This window comes from Fopius arisanus, unplaced genomic scaffold (genome assembly GCF_000806365.1).
Source record: "Fopius arisanus strain USDA-PBARC FA_bdor unplaced genomic scaffold, ASM80636v1 scaffold00077, whole genome shotgun sequence".
Lineage (NCBI taxonomy): Eukaryota > Metazoa > Arthropoda > Insecta > Hymenoptera > Braconidae > Fopius > Fopius arisanus.
The window spans coordinates 29,079-49,407 of record NW_011887816.1 but is presented as its reverse complement, the minus strand read 5'-3'; the positions used below and the strand labels follow the sequence as shown (position 1 = coordinate 49,407).

The following is a 20,329-nucleotide window of genomic DNA, read 5'->3' as shown; positions in this document are numbered from 1 at the left end:
CTTATTTATTTACTTTGCAAAATTGATTTTTTACGACGTTATAACATAGAGTAGAAAAAAAACCTGAAATACTTGACCATTTTCTACTAATTTGGGACAGGCAAAATGAGATTCAATTCAGTGAGAATGAAATGAAAATTCTTTCCATTTTTATTTCCATATCTTTCTTTGTTCAAATTTACACAATTATCTATACAACGATATATTATTATTCTATTTATATACACTCGACGTCGATCTTTGTTCTTAAACTTTACAAACTTACGTACAGATTTATATTTGTAGATCATCTACAATTCTTAATTAGATATCTAGAAATATTTTAATTATAATTTTTTTCATCGGTTTTCCACTCGTTTTTGTATTAAACTAAGCACCTTAGGTACAAATTATAGTTCACTTTTCACAGCCATACGAAGAATTTGCTTTCCTTCAGTGAACAGAAAAAAACAGAAGTATTTGAGTGATGATAACTGATAATTCACAGGATTGGAACAATTATTTGCATTTGTTTCCTCAGTGTTAAGGTGTTTCTTCTTTTGAAGAAAAAAAATTGTGGAATTGTTATAACGAATTGATTTTCGTTCGGTTGTCGAGAAAAAACGTAGATTTATAAAATGAAAAAAAAAAAAAAAAACAATATTATTGTATCGGCGAATTCAAAACACGTTTTTTTGCTCGTCGGCCTTTGAAAGTAAAAATTCAATTTTTATTTTGGTTTGATGAAATAATAAATGGCCCGTGTCGGTAAAAATAAAGAGAAATATTGAACGAAACTATACATTTTCGGTAACTGTAAATCATGTACATAAAAATTGCACTTAACTAGTCGTTGTTCCTTGATAAAAACAATAATTGTCGGGGAATTTTCACAGCTGTGGAATATTCAGTGGCTGAAGAGAGAATTTCGTTTAATTTTTCAGACGAATTTCGTTCAGCTACAAATGCTATTAATTAATTCCTGAATAATTTTTGTAATGAGGGGGAAAAATCATTTATTCTACCTCTCCGCCACTGATTTATGTATTCTTATTCGATAGTAATAAATATCTAAAGAAAATTTCGAGTTCCAATATGAATTCTCAATAAATAAGAGATGGGGTAAAATGGACGCGGAGTTTTTTTTTTTTTCCAAGGTTAAAACAAATTGTTGTCAATTAATAATTTCCTGAAGTTCGAGTATTTAAATAAGTCTGAAGTGTCCAATCTCCCCCAAAATTCAAGATTCAGCCAGTGAGAATACCCCGAGTAAAATGGCAACAAAAGAATTTAATTATTTGTTAATGATGCTCTCATCATTCTAAAAATTACTTCTGCCAATTGAATTATTATCGGAATAAAATTTTGGTATTTTCGTCTGAAATCGATTGTTTTCCAGATAAATCGATAAATCGATAATGAAAAATGTTGAATTCGATTTATATTTATTGCTTGACTATATATGTATAATATGAAGATTCCCTTGGCAGAAATAATGTTTATTGCAGTTGAATTCGCGGTGAAGTCCACATTGAATTGATGAAACGATTAAAGCAGGTTTTTCTTTGCTGACCAGTTTTCGCTGTATATCTTAGAATCCAAGGCAATTATAAAAAATAGGAGATATTTTTAGGAAACCTCCAAAGTCCACCTGATTTATTAATCATTGAATTGAAATTTTCCGCGATTCAGACAATGCTCTCCCTTTCCCCCTGCAATTCATACCCCGCAATGACTCCCCTCCTGATAGAAACTTCACTACTCCTCAGGCCATTTCCATTAAAAAGATTAACTAACCAACTCCTGATGGAATTCCGGGCAGAACTCTTTTTATCAGGCACCCCATCGCCAACATTGCTCACCACATGATCCAACGATCTCCACCTCTTGACACACCCCAGTCCCTCCCCCTCACTCGTTCCCGTGTCATCATTAGCCAGAAGAGGTGTATTCACCTCCTCCTGGAAATTATCCTTGTGAATGACATCACCATTTGGATAATTATTATTAAGAATTCTCAGATTTTCCTTGGAATTCGTCCACTTGTCGCAATTCTCGAGTGATCGAAAGCTCTTTTTTGGCTCCTTCCACCGCAATTGGAGTGATTCACGTTGGCAATCAATGGGAAATGGATCGAGGGATTTTGATTCACGAATTATTGTTGATGGATAATCCGATGTTGTTGATGATGAGGCAATTGTTGATAAAACACGAGCATTTTTCTTAAATTTCTGCTTGCCCTCGAGAAAGAGATCGTCAAGGGCGAGTTTTATGTTGGCAGCGCGAATCTCCGCTTCTTCGCTGACTGTTACGTTGTCTAGGGTTGTTTTTGAGAGGCTGTCGATGAGGTAAAGGGGATTTCGATCAAGCTTTCCGTGGCGATGGTGACGAGGTTGTGGACTTGAATTTCCACACTGGGATGCTGAATCGTCTGGGCTTGGACGGGGTACTGCGCTTGTACGACGAGAACCTGCACCTAGACCACCCAGGAGGGAGGGCTGACGTGAGTCGGGATTGAGTTTTGGGCTGCGTCGGGGACGGCAGAACAGCGGTGGTAAGTCGTCCACATCCACCTCTCGCTTCTGGATGGCCTTCTCATTGGCCCCAACCAGCCAATAAGTCTTAACATCGCCCTTTCCCTTCATATGAACGAGTCCCCTATCCTCAATAATGTATCCACCGATTTTATCTAGTGCCTCTTTGCACTGGGCACTGATGTGAATTCTCAGGGCTTCACCATTAGATTCCATTCTCGATGCTGTATTGACAGTGTCACCGAATAGACAGTATCTTGGCATTGTTAGGCCAACAACACCAGCTACCACTGAACCAGTGTGAATTCCTATTCTCAATTTTAGGGTTTCGTGGGGCCTGTGGGCTATTGTGTGTTGTTTAACAGCATTGAGAAGCTCAAGAGCCATCGATGCTATCTCACCTGCATGCCTGTTACCATTTTTTATTGGTAATCCTGATACTACCATGTATGCATCACCAATAGTCTCAACTTTGTAGACGTCGTAGCCCTTTATTATTCGATCGAATACCGTGTAGAGATCGTTGAGAAAATTAACGACTTGGAAGGGTGTGCTTTCAGCGGACATGGCTGTGAAACCCACTATATCGCTGAAGTAGATTGTCACGAGGTCGAATGCCTCAGGCTCGACACCTATTCCATTGGTCAGACAATTCGCCACGGGCTCTGGCAGCATTCGGTGCAGCAGATCCTCTGTTTTTTGCTTTTCCTCGTTGAGAAGACGCGTTCTCTCAATGACTAGATCTTCGAGATTATTGGCGTATGTCTCCATCATATCCATCATACGATCCATTATATTTCCCTTTTTACCGGCCTTCATCTTGGCTAATCTTGTTCTGATCATTTTAAAATCTGGTCTCAACTCTGGACTCTCTGACCAGCAATCGGTTATCGTACTGACGATGTAATCAGCGCAATCAGTCTCTGATTCCAAGAGAATGTCGATATTTGGTCGAAAGGGTAGTTCACCGTCCTCTGGATATCGCTTCACTCGATCGATTATTTCTTTGGGCTCTAGGTTGACTCCACCGTAGGGACCCTTTCTCCCTATCATCTCGAAGAGAATTATGGCGAATGAGTAGATATCACCCTCTTGGGTGCCCCTTATCGGAGCATTGGGATTCCTCAACAATTCCGGCGCCTTCCAGAACAGATTTCGATAATACTGGTGTTCACCGATACTGTCGGACTCGGCGCAGTGTCTCATATCGTGAAGACCAAAATCAGATACTTGTAGAGACCATCGTGATGTTACGACACAATTTGACGATTTGAGATTACCGTGGCAGACTAGCACTGAAGATTCGTGAATATACAGCATACCCTTAATGAGATCATGGATTAATGCCGCAATGAACATATCGTCTAATTTTATATCCTCGTTTTCAATTATGTCCTGAAAGTCATATGAAAAAATTCATATTTATGAAAAATCGACAAGAATATTCGGAATTTTATGCTATTTAGAGAGTGATTATATTTAACTCACGTAAAGACTTCCTTTGGCACAATAATCGCTAATTAATAGTATTCTCATAGGCTCGACGCAAGCACCGATGAATGAATTAAGATTTCCATGTCTCAATTCACGTAGTGTTCGCATTTCCTTCATTACATCCCTTGATATGTCTTTTTTTTTTGAAAATTTTAATTCTTTTATTCGCACTACAACACCGTGATAGTGTCCAGTCTGGGCAAACACTTGGCCACCGCACCTTGACTCGTATGACATTGCGCTAACTAAGCTTAACTGTGGGAAATCAATAAAATTTTTATTAAACGTGCAATCGTAATTAGAGACCCATTCTTTTTTGGTGAATATTCAATTAAATGGCTGAATAAAAAAACTCACTTTACTAGGTGATGACATGAGATTATCCAGGTGTGGATATCCATGAATTTCACTAGGATCGATTTTCCAGAGGAGACCCTCTATTTCCTGTTCAATTTTCCATCTCCTGTAAATACTCATCGTTATTACAGCAGCACAAAATAATAGAACAGCTAGAATTCCAGCAGCTACGATGCTGCGAAGATGTGTGTCATCTTTGGGACAGTGTTCATTCAGAAAGCCACAGCCTGGCTCAGCCTCTGGTTTATTCTTCCCTGGCCATTCCATGGACTCTGATGGTCTGTACACCTGTCGCCAATTCAGGCAAAAAGGCAAATCAATTATTTACACATTTTCACATGGCGAATTGTTGTTTTTTTTTTTTTTTTTCTTTCGGTTTAACTCCAACTCACTCACTAGAGTTTCACCCTGTTGAAACTGGCCGACTGGCTTCATCTGGAACTCACAGCTCAAATTTACTTGGGTAAAGTGATCCTTCTTCAGAGCGAGAACCGAAAAATTACCCTCGGAATCACCCGCTTTGTCCAGCTTTATCGTTTGTCCGCTCACACCTGGGCAATGGTTTTTTTTTTTTTTTTTTTTTTTTTGAGGGAGATGTAGAATTTTTGATAATTTTCTCTAGATTCCGAGATATTAATAAGAGATGAATACTTACTCTGATAGGTATGTCTCTTGATGATTGTCTCGATGATGAGGGTACCATTGCTGACAATCTCATCGAGACTGCTCTCAGGCTGATCTCTGATCAGCTGATCAAGGGCAGTGGCATAAAGTTTAACCGAATCATAGAGATATGCAGCGTGAATGGAGACATACTTCTCGTACTTCATGAGCAAATCAGGAACAGAAAAATTAAATGGCTCTTTTGACGTGTAATCACTGACTTTTTTAGTGAATTCCTCGTAATTCTGAGTTGGTGGGCTGGATGTTACAACCATTAATGATCTAGCACGCTTGAGAAAATCCTTAGGCTCAAGGCAATTGTTCAATTTATCGTAATCCTCGGGCTTCCATAAGTACTTTTTCGCCTCTCTCGGTGAATATGTCATCATGTCAACGTGTATGACCATGTACTCACCGTCGTCAAATAATCTCTGATTCTGCATTGCAGTCATTAATTCGATGAGTGATAGGGGTGTACCGAGAAATATGTATATGCGTGTCATGTTCTTAGTCTCTTGGATCAACTGGAACCAAACCCCCACGTGACAACAGGGCAAACGATCCTCGCAACATGTGTGACGATCTTCAACGGTCTTGTAGTGATTCACCGTGAGGTTGTTCTTGGCAGCCTGATACTCCAGGGATTTTGCCACTGTTGTCCACGCACTCTCGGTTATTATCGTGAATTTGTTCCAACCGTAATGCAACAGTAGGGCTATCAGTGACTTGGTTACCTGTGTGTCCGGTGGCTCTGTACGGGCGAATGTCGGCACTTTAGACGCTTTGTAGTCGGAGCATTTCTGAAAATATTCAAGTCCACGTGGGTATTTAATAAAACAATTCATATATTGAATTGTCAAGAATCGAAGAGATATAAGATATGTGACATTGGGAAGATTGAGCAAGATTGAAGAAGATTGAAGTATATTGTGCACCAAGGCGAAGCCGAAAGGGTGGTCGATGATTTGGGGCGATGGGGGTGATGAAGGATAAAAATTACGAGGGCGTGGTGCATTGGGGTGCATTGGGGTGCATTGGTCATTGATCATTGGTCATTGGTCATTGCCGGCTAACTGACTGGCGTTATTCCTGGCCGGCGGTCGGCTATATTTAGACGAGACCACCTTGAGAGAGTTGTACCGGTGTGTGTGGGGAACTCTCCGACGTGCAACGCGTTGTGCAACTATTGCAGTTCAAACTGACAAGATGGGCAAACGCATTGTGCAGATTGGAAAAAAAAAAAAGAATAATTCATTTTCTCCGCGGGCTCGATGAAAATTCGACGGAGGAACTTGTCCTCTACTTTTCACTGGAGTTCTTTTTTAGTGAAAATCATCAATATTTATCGGGTATTTGAAAGATCATTGATTGATTGATTGATTGATTGATTGATCGATGGCAACCGATAATTCATCATTCCTCGAGTTTTTTTTTGCGGCTATTTGGGAACCGGGGGGCATTTTGGGGAGTTTGTTTACCGATTTTTTTTGCAATAGGAGCAAATTAAAGGAAATTCTACATTTTTAATTGGAAAAGAATTTCTAGTTTTGCTATATAAATGAGATAAAAAAAAAAAAAGAAAAATGGAAAAAAGGAATAATAGCCTAGGAGTGGAATCGCGCAGTCTACGGTGAATGTTCACCGATCAGTGAGTTTACACGTGACAAAGTAAGACAGAGTTAGCGAGAAGAACCTCTTCCCTCTCTCCACTTTATATTTAATGGTAATGGTAATAGATGGGATGGTGGAGAGTAAAGAGGGCGGGTAGGAGGAGTGCGGAAAGGGGGTGATGGTGGAGGAGGAAGGAGAGCAACAGGCATTCGAGAATTCAACCGACCACATACACATGTTAACTACAAATACTATGAAAGGGGCTTTCATTTATTCGTAAATCAACAGCAGTTGATACTATTTATAGACGCACGGGACAAATAGCGATAGTCTCGACTGCTTGCGTATATCCTTGAATGGCAAAATCCCACATGGAAATAAAATTCTTGAATATTTCCCGGATTGTTTGCCATTTTCTTCAATTTTCTTCAATTTTTTCCATTTTTAATTTTTGAGTTTTGAGATTTCATATTGGGGGAGGGAGGCTTTAGAATGTTCGCAAGGTTGGCAAATCGACAAACTATTTTCTCAGGAAATGAAGATTTTTCTCTTTTTCAATGGGATTTTTTAATTTTTTTTTAAATCTATCGATAAAATTCATTTATCTTATAGTTTACCGTAAGTAAATGAAATATTCACATTAGTTTTATTCACCTCTATTAGAGCATTAATTCTCAAAGCCCGTTTTTTTTTTTTTATCACGAATTCGTTATCTACTCAATGACATCAAACCCCGAGGTTTACATTCCCTCTAATTGCTGGGATTAAGATAATGAGAAAAAAACGAGTGATTGACTGAACGTATTGTTTTTTTAAATCTATCTGTCTTTTTTGGATAAATAAAAATTAGTTTGAAAAGTTGTGGTGTGAGAGAATGAGAATGTGGTGGCTGTTAGTCGATGCGAACTTTCACGTAGGTGGGATGGATGCCAGGTGGTCAGGACGTGTTCACCAACAAAGATATATATGCCCCTTTCCTCTCCCCCCTTGCCCTGCCTGCGTTATTGCCCCAGGGATCAAAATGACTTGAGGAAAAATGAGACAACTGGAATTTTTCGTCTATTCTAGTTCAATCCAATTTTGTTTTTCGAGTGTCTCTGGCGATTTTCGATTGTGTAGGATTAAAATGATTTAGAAAATAGTTTTAGAGTTTTGGAGGGATTGAGGCTTTTGACGAATTTTTTGGAGGAGATATCGAGTGATTTTTGGCCAATCTGTCATCAGATTTCAGGTAATTGTCTTATGCCAATAGAAAGTTCTGTTCTATGTTCATTTTTTTAGTCTAGGATTTTTTTTACTGAGATCTCAGAGTTGTTCTTGGGATAGAAAAGGAAATGAGAAACCTCGCCCTCGTGAGGAATTCGAAGGAGTTGGATGTTGATTTGATCGAGGTTAAAATACTCATGAAATAATTATGTTTGGGGGAGAAACACGTGGGACATTTTATCTTGAAAATTTTCCACTCTACATTTTTGTCCCACCATTTTTTCAATAGAACCCATATTTACCGAGATATACAGCAAGACTTAAAAATTTTAGAATGTCAAGTGAGGGATAACATTGAATCATAATTAATCTGACTCGTACACCATTTATCATCTTAAATGGTGAATTTTCAGGGGAAATACATAAAACATTTTCTCTCCACAATTTTCCCTTATCCATTTTTTATTTCATCTATTTTTTTCGTAGAACCGATATTGGCTGAGATATGGGGCAATATGTGAAATAGATAATTAAAAATTTGGGAATTTAATCGAGTTCTCGCTGATTTATTTGTTTCTCTTCGGGGGATGATAATGTTCCGTGGGACTTGCGGGGTGGTCCAGGAGAGACTGAGATTCACCAAGATAATGACGATACAAAGGGGGGACCCTTTGGGCCTGGCGTAACGTCATAGGTGCCCCCGTGGGAGTCACCGTGACCGTGAAAATGAGGTAGGTAGAGAGGTACCACCCGGGCCTATACGTGGGAAAGAAATTTATATTCGATCGAGTATCGATAATTTAATAAAAAAAAAAAAAATTCTTCAAATTTCTGCGGGCAAATTTTAGACTTATCATTACAAGTTCCACTGATTACTTCCCCTGCACATTGGAAAACTTGAGTATGTGGCGTTGTGGTACAACACTAGCTGCCACTGTTTATCGGATCTATATTTAGACACGGCTATTGCTTTTTAAATGAGAGGTGGCATGAAAGACCCATGGGCCCATGAGGCCCATGAGGAGTGACAATTATTTCCTTTGTCTTTTGGGAGAATTGTAGAATTATGAAAGGAAGGGTAATGCGCTGATTGAAGTAGTGGGCAGGTTTTTCGGGGATATCTCGGAATCTCAGGCAGATGGTCAAATTTTGTACTGAAACTTTTTTCTAGCTCGGATTCCTCTCTAAAAAAGAGTACCCGAGGAAAATTTTCATATTTCTCTTGGTTTCGGAGAAATTTTTGACAAACTCGATTGGGGAAGGAATGTAAAACTAGCCAGTCAAGTGGAAAACGGTAAAGGACTTTTCTCCAACTCGTTGAATTTTCGAAAAAATTGGTTGTTTCATTTTTTATGCTAAAATCAATACCTTCCGCCATTAATTAACTCACTCGCTCATCTTCACTCGCTATTGCCGCAAATCCTGGCTGCAATTTCAATTACAAGGTACTCTCACCCAAAAATTTTTCCCACACCACCCTTAAAAAATCCTCATTAATTACTTTCTCAATCCCACACATATACTTTTGGAAGACCACCGGTGGTCGGAAAAGAGTGAAAGGTAGGGGAAGACCAAATAAAACGAAATTAAAAGAAAAAAAAGTGAGCAGCAACCAAAACAAAAACAGGAATAAAAAGAGTGGAGGCCGAGGGGGAGAGGAAGAATAAATGAGTGGCGAATCCCTGAAGAAATCCCACGGTGTCCGTGAGGTTATGCCTTCGACCACCCCGGCACCACTCTTTTACCTTCCCCCTTTCTTTTCTTTTCTTTTATCCCCCCTCTCTTCACAAGCCATTTTGCCTCCCCCTGCCGCCCCCGCCGACCCCTTCATTTCATATATAATTCTGTCTCACTTGGGTACGAAAACCCGTAGGATATAACGAAAAAGAGAAGAATAAATGAATAAATGGAAAAAAAAAATGATGAGAAAAAAATTAAGGGGGCGAAGGAGGAGGTGGTGGAGGTGGTGGAGGTGGAGGAGGTGGAGGAGGTGGAGGAGGAGGAGGGGGAAAGAAGGTAGGAAGGATAACGGCGTCGAACTGGCTCGCTAACTGGCGGTCTTTATCTCGGATATATTTAGACCCCGGCACGATCGCTCCGAGCGACCGGTCCCAACAGAACCGATCTCTTTGGTTGTGTATAAGAGAAGAAGAGAATCCCACGGTGTCCGGTATGGTCCACCCATGGGGGCTACCACCATGCTCGCCTGCTTGCCGCCGTACGCCCTTCATTCGACGCAACTAACGTATATAGGCCCTTGTTTGTTATTGTTTTATTGTCATCGAGGGACAGGGGTGGTATTTTTTATCACTGGTTCTTTTGCTATTCTTGGCGTGGACCCCGGTACATCGGTCAAGTATACACCAATCCAGGGGATTACTTCAATTTTAATAGATTTGAAAACGTATTAGAATGAAAATCTTTATTTCTTTGACAGGTCATTAATTATTACCAATTATTACGGATAAACCAATAAAGTCTCTATTTTCCTGGAAATCTAGTAATAATTGAAATTTTTCATAATCATCAATGAAAAAGTCATTTGTTTTCCATCACATTTTCAATACCGTATCGAAAGAGGAAATAACCGTTCACCTATTCCTGAATAATGAATTACCTCATTCCATGAACAAGAACAAAACAACACCTAATCGCATCAACTTGTCGTCAACTAAAAAAACCACAAGTTGCGTTGAAACCTAATGTCACGCTCTAAATATAGATTTCAAACCAACTCGTTGTCAGGCATTTAATCTGAGCCTCATGAATTTTTCCCGCCGACGAGGAGAAAAAAATGGAGTAAAAGAGAGAGAGAGAAAAAAAAAAGTCAACAGTTGGAACGAAAAAATTCTGAAAGTGAATTGAATTAGTACTGGGGATTCTTCAGTGAGTTGACTCTTCCTATTAGCGCAAATGAATGCGCGTCACTTTGCCCCAATTGAGTAGCTTAATTGAACGTATTTTAGGACTCACGCAAGACACTTTCGTGATGAATATTTTTACTTGCTTTTAGAATTGAAATAATCGAATTCATGGACCGTACCATTTGTCAACCGCCAAACAATCGCGAATTATAATATCGCGTAAGTGAACGTTTGTATCATCGGCAATGGAGGGAGAGTACTGGAGGCATTCGTTTTTGCTGTCAAGATTCTTCATACATCCCTATGGATGAATGAACAATCGTTTGTGCTAGTTTCTCCATGATTTGTTCATCTTCATCATTGGACATTTGGGAGGTAAACATTCGATTATTTTCATTAGTTTCCATGATAATAAAAAAATTTCAACCTCAAAGGCAAACCTAATTTGACGATCTATTGACGAGATGTCTCACCAATTGGCCATGTTGAAACGAGGGATTTTAATAATTGACTGTTCATTAATCAACTCACATAACTGATCATGGGTATATTCCTCGATTGTGCTACGATGGCTTCAACGTAGCACGAGCCTTCAGGACCAAAAAATGCAGCAACACCCTCGCAAATCATGTCAATCATTGCTTTTGTTGCCTCAACTGTCTCTCCCCGTGTGTCATTCCACCGCATCACCAATTGCACGTCTGGCAGAATGTTTGGATCATTATTAATCTGAAAACAAATAGAAAAATTTTATTGGGCTCGCTTAGGCTCGTCTCCAACGATATCTAGATAGTTTTGTGAAAATTCTTGTGAAAAGAAAGTTTTGAAAATTGCAATGCATCTTTATTGCTTTTTTTTTTCCCTCGTAGCCACGAATTGCGTAGAGGGAGTTTCGCGATTTCTTCTCACGCTCTTCGGGGTTTTGGGCGTGGGCGGACCGGCAGAAGCGAAACTGAAGTCAAATGGGAAAAAAAAAAAAAAACATTACATGAAGTCGAATGAAGCGGAAACTGACAATTTATACTTCATGATAAAGTCGATCGAAATAAAGCGATACAATAAACTTAACATTCCCTGATTTCTCAATTAATTGCAAGAGAGAGGGTGGAAGGGTGGTCAGAGGCGTGTGCGCGGGTATGTATGTGAATTATACACAATTGAAAATTGAATTTCAAGTTGAAAAATATGAAGAACGAGTTAAAACATTTTCCATGGAAGTTTGAGAGCACAGGAGGAGTGAGAAAGCCACGAAATGTAAATTACCATCGTGTGAGAACGTAACAACCCAGTGGTGGAGACGCTCGTGCCGCCAAAGACTGTTGTTTGTGTGTATATAAAAACTCCATTCGAGGTAAAACACCAAAGAAGAGAGTAAAAACGAAAAGAGGGAAGAAGAGAGAGGAAAAATGGTGGAAAAAAAGGCGTCAAATTGAAAAGACAATAGGGTCTCCTATTCAGCCACTAAAGGGCGAATAATTAATTGGAGATTCAAGTTTTTAAAACATAGTAGCTGGATTTTTCTTGCTCCCCTCACCCTTCTGCACTCGATTTTTGTCTTGTTGCAATGCATTGTCTGGTGGAATTTAGAAATTTGCATAATAACCTACCGGTATAGTGATATCTGTTGAAGGAAGCCGGACGTAACGGGTGAGTCGGCGGGAAAATACGTTGGAATTACTGTGTGTGCTATATCGCGATACCTCAAGTTATACACAAATCACAAAGTAGTAATAAAGTAATAATTAAAAGTACAAACCTCATCGAGGGCCATTGATATAGCCCCAGATATGGCAAGCCCCTGTCTATCCTTGAGTCCACCTTTTATAGCTGTTAAATATCCAATAGTCAAGTTTCTGGGCTTTCTAGTTGCCCGTTCGAGTGACGATGATTTTGCTGTACCACCGTGATCAATTATTCTCGTTTCCATATGATTCAACTGATTGTATGACGTCTCAATGAGTGCGAGACAGGGAGCCGACACGAGTAGCAGTAGGAACAAGATCGCCCACGTGTTAACGCGTCCAATATCGCCTAGAATCCGGTGTCGATGATGACGATTACTTGTTATGTTGTACGGATGGTGATGGTGATGGTGATGGTGGTGGTAGTAGTAGTGGTGGTGGTGGTGGTGGTGGTGGTAGTGGTGGTAGTGGTGGTGGTGGTGGTGTTGGTAGTGGTGGTGGTGCTGGCGACGGGCAGGCCTGCGACGGCTCGGTGATGGCGGGCCGGGGCGCATGGCCGCCGCCGCCACCGCTCAGCGCCTCCCTCCCCGCTCACCTAATATTTATTTACTTTAGTATCTTCAATATAAATAAATAGCATCTCATTTGCAGTGGAGATAAGTTAATTGTATTAGCGGGCTCGGGATATCATTTTTGGGGCCATTTCTCACGTTTTGCTGCGGTTTTACCAACATTACCCATTTCTATGCGAATGAAGGGGAGCAATAATGGCGAGCTGTACAGAGTAAAGTATCGACAAACTCACAGAACTTTACTCTTTTTTTCTAAATTAAATTTAAAAAAAAAAAACAATCAAAATAACTCATTGATTTTTTATTTTTTACTTGAGGTTATAGTAAAGTAAAGATCCAAGTCAAACACCAGAACGGAAAAATTCTGGAAAATTTGGTGTCTGGTGTGAGCAAGTGTCGGGATAAAGAAGTCAGTGAACATTAGATCTCTCATGTGTCGCAATTAGATCGGTAATTAAGACGACATGGGCGTGTGCACGAGCGGCTCTTTCGTGGTCACGCCCTTATTTGTCAAGTTAAATTGCCACGAACCTATTTTTCAGGCTGCGAGGGGCACCAAGATTGACCCATATCTACAAGTGACTCTTAACAGTCAATAATTAACCATCTCACTGACGATTTTGTCGATTTTTTCCATTGAATGATTGCACAAGTTTTTAACAGACCCATATCTCATCACCGGCCGGAAATATTTATTGGAAAAGAGGAGACAAAATGCAAAAAATACCCATAGGTTTACGGCACTCGGCACTTGGTAATTTTTTTTTTTTTTCTCAGACTTGAGATAAAAAAATCGATAATTTTTTCGACAAATGTTGCGAAATGTTTTGACACTATATTGTGCTAAACATAATCACGGGATGGTTATGAGAATTTTCTTGTTCACGGCGAAAACATCTGTAAATTGGGTTTCTTTTTTTTTAATCATTCACGGAGGAGTTGGGGAATTAGTCACGGATTGTCAGAGTGATTACAGTATTTATTTATCGCTAAGTAGGGGAAAGGTGGAGGTTGTGGTTGTACACCTGCAGCAGTCCGTGGTTTTGGTTTCATGGAGATACGTCATTTCATTTAAATGTCCATTTGAATTTCTTAGCGTTTCAAATTACCGACTAATTTATATTTAATATTAATTCAATATTTAGCACTTGCAATTACATACGTATTTAGGCCTATTCATTAATTTAATTTGTTGTTTTCAAAACAATTGTTTATTTTTTTTCAAATTTATCGAGGACAAGAGCATGATTCACTCGTATACAATGATCCATTTTACTTATTGATTTATTCCGATGGATAATTGATGGATTATCAGATACAATAAACCCGATAAAAAGTAAATAAATAATATTTAAGAAGTGGAAAATACTGAGAGGGCATCGTGTGTTTTGCGGTTCCATGGCGGACGTGAATTGAGATAACAACTTTAAAATAGTACGAGCGCGATAAGACGTGTTTATAATATCCGCCGAGACTCTCCGCACTGACATTTCATTCTTCTCTTTTTATATTATTTTTTTTGTTTACTCTCTTCAATTTTTATTTGCCTAATGTATTCAGCGGTACATGTGCACGATTCCAACGCATGAATTTGTCTCGCATTATTTACGTTTATTATTGCCGCAATTTAAGGTTTAAATTTTCACTGTGGAGATGCAGTAAAGTGGAGAAAATAAAAATAAAAAGAAAAAGAGAGAAAAATTAATGGGTCGGATTTCCTATATTTAAATGAATATCTCTGAGGATAATTTTTCCATCGAAATTTCTCGACTCCGACACTTGAATATGATAAGTATGAAGAAGAAAAAATTACGCAACACCGTCTGCAGTTTCACTCGAAAATCCATGAATTATGGATGGGGAGGTCTTTTTTTTTTATTTAATATCGCGATAGGTGCGTGAAATAAATCCATCTTAATAATAAATTACCTAAACAACATTGGAAATTGGTATCGGTAAGAAGATGCTTGGATTTTCACTTCTATTTTACTGTCATATCTTGGACAGTATCGGCGATCATTTGAAATCGCGTACGACTGCGACCACCTGGAACAAAATAATTGGGGATAATCATTTCTCAAATGAGTCAATCTCATTTTATCACTTACCATCTCAATTATATATGATATCAATGTGAGGCATTCAATTTTTTCGCCGAAATCTATATATATATATATATATATATATATTTATATATGTGCCTGTGATTAATCTATATTTTTAACAATTGCTCTATCTCCCACGCGTACACAAATATTTAAAAAATATCACGCGAGGCGGAAAGCGAAATTGGAGGAAAATCCATTAATCCATTAATTTCCAGATGATTTTTATTTCATTCTAATGTAAATAGCCCGCCTTCTAATTTTACACTCACGTGCATGAAAGGATGAAGGCGCCCACTGGTGATTAAAGGACGTGCCGAAAGCGCATGCGGAGAGAAAAAAGAAATAATGTGAAAAAATGAATAAATAAAAGGGCGAGGGGCGAGGGGCGAGGGGAGAGGTGAGGTGGGGTTGTGAAAACAAGAGAAAACAAAAATACGAGCTTTATAAGCCGCGGATCGCGTGCGGGTGTAGGCATCACACTGCTCCCCACCTCCTCATCTTCATCCTCATTCTCATCCTCATTCTCATCCTCATCTTGCCCCCTCCCCCACGCTCCAAATGATCCTAAAACGTGGAAGGAACTGCGGAAGCACCGAAACACTCATCCGTCAATGAAAATGAGCCGCAGTGATTCGCGAAAAAGAAAAGGAATATTTAAAACGAAGCACAAATATCTTTTACACTGGCTCGTGGGTTTTATTTTTACTTTTTTTTTTTATTCCTCTCGCGGTTTTTTTTTTTAAGTCGAGTGCACGCGCGTCCGAGTGTTACATTCATTTTCGCGCGACCACCGGAGCGTGCGAACCCAAGATCCTGCCAACTCTCTCGGGGGAGATCGATGATCCATACCGGTTTTCGAATTAATTTTTTTCCTTTTTTTTTTCCACTTTTTTTCTATTCTTTCGATTTTTTTCTCGTAAGGGATTGAAAGATGAGACAGAGTTGTAAATTATGAAACTACCTCAATTGAATTTTCTAACATTTTTTGTTTTTCTTTTTGTTTTTGTTTTTTTTTTGTTTCATACGACAAAATATTGAATTTAGCGAGTGGAGTGAAATTTTTCATCGAATTGGTAATGGTTAATTGTGCAATTATCGTGGTAATGAGTGATCTGAGGAGAAATGCTGTTGGATCTTTCTTGTTGGTCGTAAAATTGTGGTGAAAATATATTCCCAGACGTATATTGGTAAAACCACTGGTTACCGAGATAATTCCAGTCTCACCGTTGCCCGAAAAATCTACTCGCATGATTTAACCACTTGACTCCCAGTATTTTTCCGTCTCATTCTCAACCTCAGAATAAAATAGACACTTGTTTTCATTATCCCCAGTGTTTGGTACCTTTGGAGAAGAGTTGGACTCTGGGGATTAAAATAGACTAGTCTCTGGCGCAGTTAGATGTACAGTACAAACTGTTATTCACTCGTTTCGATTTTTAACTCTTTTTCAAATTCACTTTAGCCTGTTTCTCTCTGTTTGTACTTTATACATTTATTTTTATTTTTATTTTTTTTTCAAGTAATCTCGGGAGACACTTGACACACTGAATCGATACGCATCGACATCACACTGATCCCGAGATAAAAGACCACTTAAATCACCACTTTCACATGTCGAACTGTTGAATATCAATTTTGTTTATTGTGTGATTTGTGGGGGAATAGAGGGCCAGAACTATTTGTTATTTGCAATTTCAATATTTTTTCAAGATCTTGTTCTATTTGCACATCCGGGAGAACGGCATGTTGGGAAAAATCAGGTTTGAGGGAAATTTCAGGTTTAGTTTGTTAAGAAAAAAATATTCGCCAGCACGATGGAATTGGGCGAAGGTCTTGGTAAATGTTTAATCGTAATCGAGGACAGGCCAGGTCCTCCTTGAGGTTTTTTTAAAAACATCGCCGCTCTTTTTATGCACTTGTTGCCATTTTCGGTTTTTCTATAATTTATTATATAGGATTCTTTGGGTAAAACATGATTTAATCAAAATTATTGATGAACATAAATTTCTATTACGTGTGTTCTATCAATTTTTATTCTCTCTTTTTTTAATATCGTTTTATTTTTTTTTCTTTAAATTCTCTTGGCTTGAACGCTGTCCACATGTTAATTATTTTGTCCTCTCATTTCTTGTGATAACGACTCGTTGTTTGCGTAAAACGTCGAAAATAATTTTGTATTCGACGACTTCGTTACGTCTATTTTAAAAATTTTATTTGAAGCATTAATATTAATTAATATTAATAAATGATAGCAGTGAGCAAGTTGTGGCAAATTAATATCCATAAATTAGAATAAGAAGAAATTAATGACTAGTTTTGATGGTAATTAATCAAGTGTTGGTAAATATTGAATTAGTATCTTGACATTTTTGGTAAGGGGGAATTTAATTTGAGACGTGATAATTGGATGAGAAAATTTCGTTGTGATTTTCCATTACGAGAAAAGGAAATAGTTGTCAATTCTTTTGTTCAATGAATTCTCACATTATTTTTCATAAATTTATTATTGCATACTAATAATTTATATTGCTTATTGGGGAGGAAACAATCAGTAGTGAAAACATAAAAATGATAAAGACATACAGTCAACAAATTATTCAAATAATCAACAAATTTTTTGCAGTTAAACCTAACAAATCATTGCTTATCATTACCCAGGTTTCAAATAAATCAATTAATCATGGAATATTTTTTGTCCATAACAGCGACAAAAAAAAAATATGGCAAAACAATGTCCAATCAATTTGCCAAATCCAGCAACAATAACGAACTTGAGAATGGAGAGGAAAAAAAAACTTTGATGGCAAGTCAGAGACTAATAATACCCATGACTCAGCCACGAAAATTTTCCAGTTTATTTTTCACTGAGATTATTCCACTCGATGTACAACAAATCCATTCTCATTACCAAATGAGTTAACAATTGATATTATTCTGAAAATATTCACCTGAAACTCGTGGCCACATCTAGCATCGTAATCCCAAGTATCTCAATACCATTTAATTATCCTCAGCCATAATCACTCGTGATTGAATTTCACAACATCACAGAGATAAATAAATAAGAAAATAGAAATAAAAATAAAAATTGGAATTATTAAAATCCAGGAATTACCACGAGTGGATAAATCCAATGTTCTCTAATTTCTTCTTGAATTTGTCAATTTTTCAATATGTCAAAATTATTTTCGATGGTTGAATTTAAAATAAAAATGAATAAAAAAAAAAGACACAGATACTGGCGGACGCCCTGCACTCGAACGATCGACGACGCACTTTACTCTCTATTTGACTTTTATTATTTTCATCTCCCTCTCACTCTGGCCTGTTTAATTTATTTCTCTTTTTGTTCAAATATTTCCCGCCGCCGAGGGCCACCCGGGATAATTCAAATTGTACCGATTGCACTAGAACTGGTTGCACTGATCACTGAGAAAATTCGGGGAAAAATTTGGGATTTTCTCGGGCGAGATGACGAATTTGTCTGGATTTTATTTATTTATTTGTAATTTTAATGGGCACTTGCGGTAGCTGGAGGTCTCGGGTGATGGATGAGACTGGAATTTTTAGTAAATTTTTTTATAACGACTTGTGGTGAAAATTTAGTGGATTATTTGTGATGGAATCTGCGTGGATGATCGCAAGACGAGGGCCGCGAAGTTACTGAGGGAACACATGATTTTCTGGGGGGGAATTAGTACTCTGGGATATTCCTAGGGGGCGACATGTCGGGTAAAGTCGCGTGACATCGGGAGGTATCGGAGATCGAAGATCGCGCCGCGTCGATTTACTGTTCGAAGTTGGTGATCGATTTTACACTGGTGTTCAGTGACCAATATCTCGAGAACCATTGGACCTACCTAAAAATTGACTGAACATAAATTATGAGGATTTTTTCAACGAATATTTTTTCTCCCTATCATTTTTCTTGTGGGGGCCATATATGCAGAGATAGGAGGGTTCGATGGAATTGTTGTTCGGGAAAATGGGCGTGTTTATCGGGAGGATTAATTGGAAGGACTTTGGTTTTTTCGTGTCTAGGGTGGGAGTAGGGAATTTTTAATAATGGATTATCTTGGATCGGTTATAAATCGATCGGCAATAATGTGATGAGGGGAAAAATAATTTAATTGTCTCGGGAATTATTTTCTTTTCCAGCTGATTTGCATTAAAACAGAGAGTTGCAGTAGTGTGTTTCGATAACGTCACAATCCGTGTATACCCCATCGGTCTAGTAATTTAATAATTAGACGGAGTCAGCAAAATTCAACATCAGTGATTGGAAATTAGCGGGATAATTTCAGGAATGTGGAGAAAAATCATTAAAATTCTGCAGTTATAACTATGTCATGATTGACAGGGGGAATAATTATTGCGGAATTGATTTTGGTAATTAATTGTGGAATAATGCCACAAACGGTGGAAATGAATTTTTAGATGTTTTTTTTCTTCTCCCTCACTCTAATATCTTTCCTCTCATTTAAATCCATTCGACGTTGATGGTAAAGAGACTTATCTTATCAGACAGACTCGGGCGCAGTGTCAACATGATTCGTGAGTCGTTACAGTTTGCAAGCCAACTGGAGTACAAAAATTTCATAAATCAATCACGCGCAAAAAAAAAAAGAACAAAAACCAAACCAAATCAAATTAAGAAGCTGATATTGCTCTATTTATATCACACGTTGGAGAATTTTATAAATAAACTGTTAACTATGTTATGTAAAATAATTACCTATTGCCAGATTGATGCAGAGGATCATTCGATGGAAATCCGTCTGGTGATTTGAATGTAAAAGAAAAAAATTGTGTGAATAAATGGGTCGGTGGGTTGTGGAAAGGTTGACTCCTCGGTGTTATTTTTAGGTTTGCCTCGAAACGCTAAAACAAAAAGAGTCGTATTTTTCATTACGTTGAAGAAAAAAGGTCAAGGACTATTTTTCTTACTTGAAATATTTTTAGAAATGGGTGATATTGCTTCCATAAAATCAAAAAGACAATTATCGCAACTCGGTGTATGCCATCTACTGATTATTATATATATAGACATATATATATTTTTTTTTAATAATAAAATAATTGTTTGCGCTAGGGGGAGAGGATTGGAATGGAAAAAAAAATTCAATCAACCTGTACAAATGATACTTCAAGTGTCTCTCACCCGCTTCATCATGATCTTCATTTTATCCCGTCGTTGTAGACAATGACAGAGGTTTCAGCATGACTCGTTATACGATAATCGTCAGCCTGACGTCAAAT

At 38.1% G+C, this 20,329-nt stretch overlaps 1 protein-coding gene across 5 annotated transcripts; it reads right to left on the bottom strand.

The window, feature by feature from the left end:
• Window positions 1-121: 121 nt before the first annotated feature.
• Window positions 122-20,323, bottom strand: LOC105269926 (guanylate cyclase 32E). 5 transcript variants are annotated; one of them, XM_011310539.1, is made up of 10 exons: window positions 20,232-20,323; window positions 19,806-19,951; window positions 14,892-15,008; window positions 12,465-12,985; window positions 11,240-11,437; window positions 5,020-5,827; window positions 4,761-4,915; window positions 4,365-4,652; window positions 4,002-4,262; window positions 122-3,908 (listed from the first exon to the last, which is right to left on the bottom strand). In XM_011310539.1, exons 4-10 carry the CDS (start codon window positions 12,942-12,944, stop codon window positions 1,668-1,670), a joined length of 4,431 nt encoding a protein of 1,476 aa, XP_011308841.1. In that variant the 5' UTR covers window positions 12,945-12,985; window positions 14,892-15,008; window positions 19,806-19,951; window positions 20,232-20,323; the 3' UTR covers window positions 122-1,667. The 5 variants fall into 5 exon arrangements, with proteins under 5 accessions (XP_011308841.1, XP_011308842.1, XP_011308843.1 ...); XM_011310540.1 differs by having other exon boundaries at window positions 20,201-20,301; XM_011310541.1 differs by lacking the exons at window positions 19,806-19,951; window positions 20,232-20,323 and adding exons at window positions 15,071-15,123; window positions 18,019-18,720.
• Window positions 20,324-20,329: the final 6 nt, after the last annotated feature.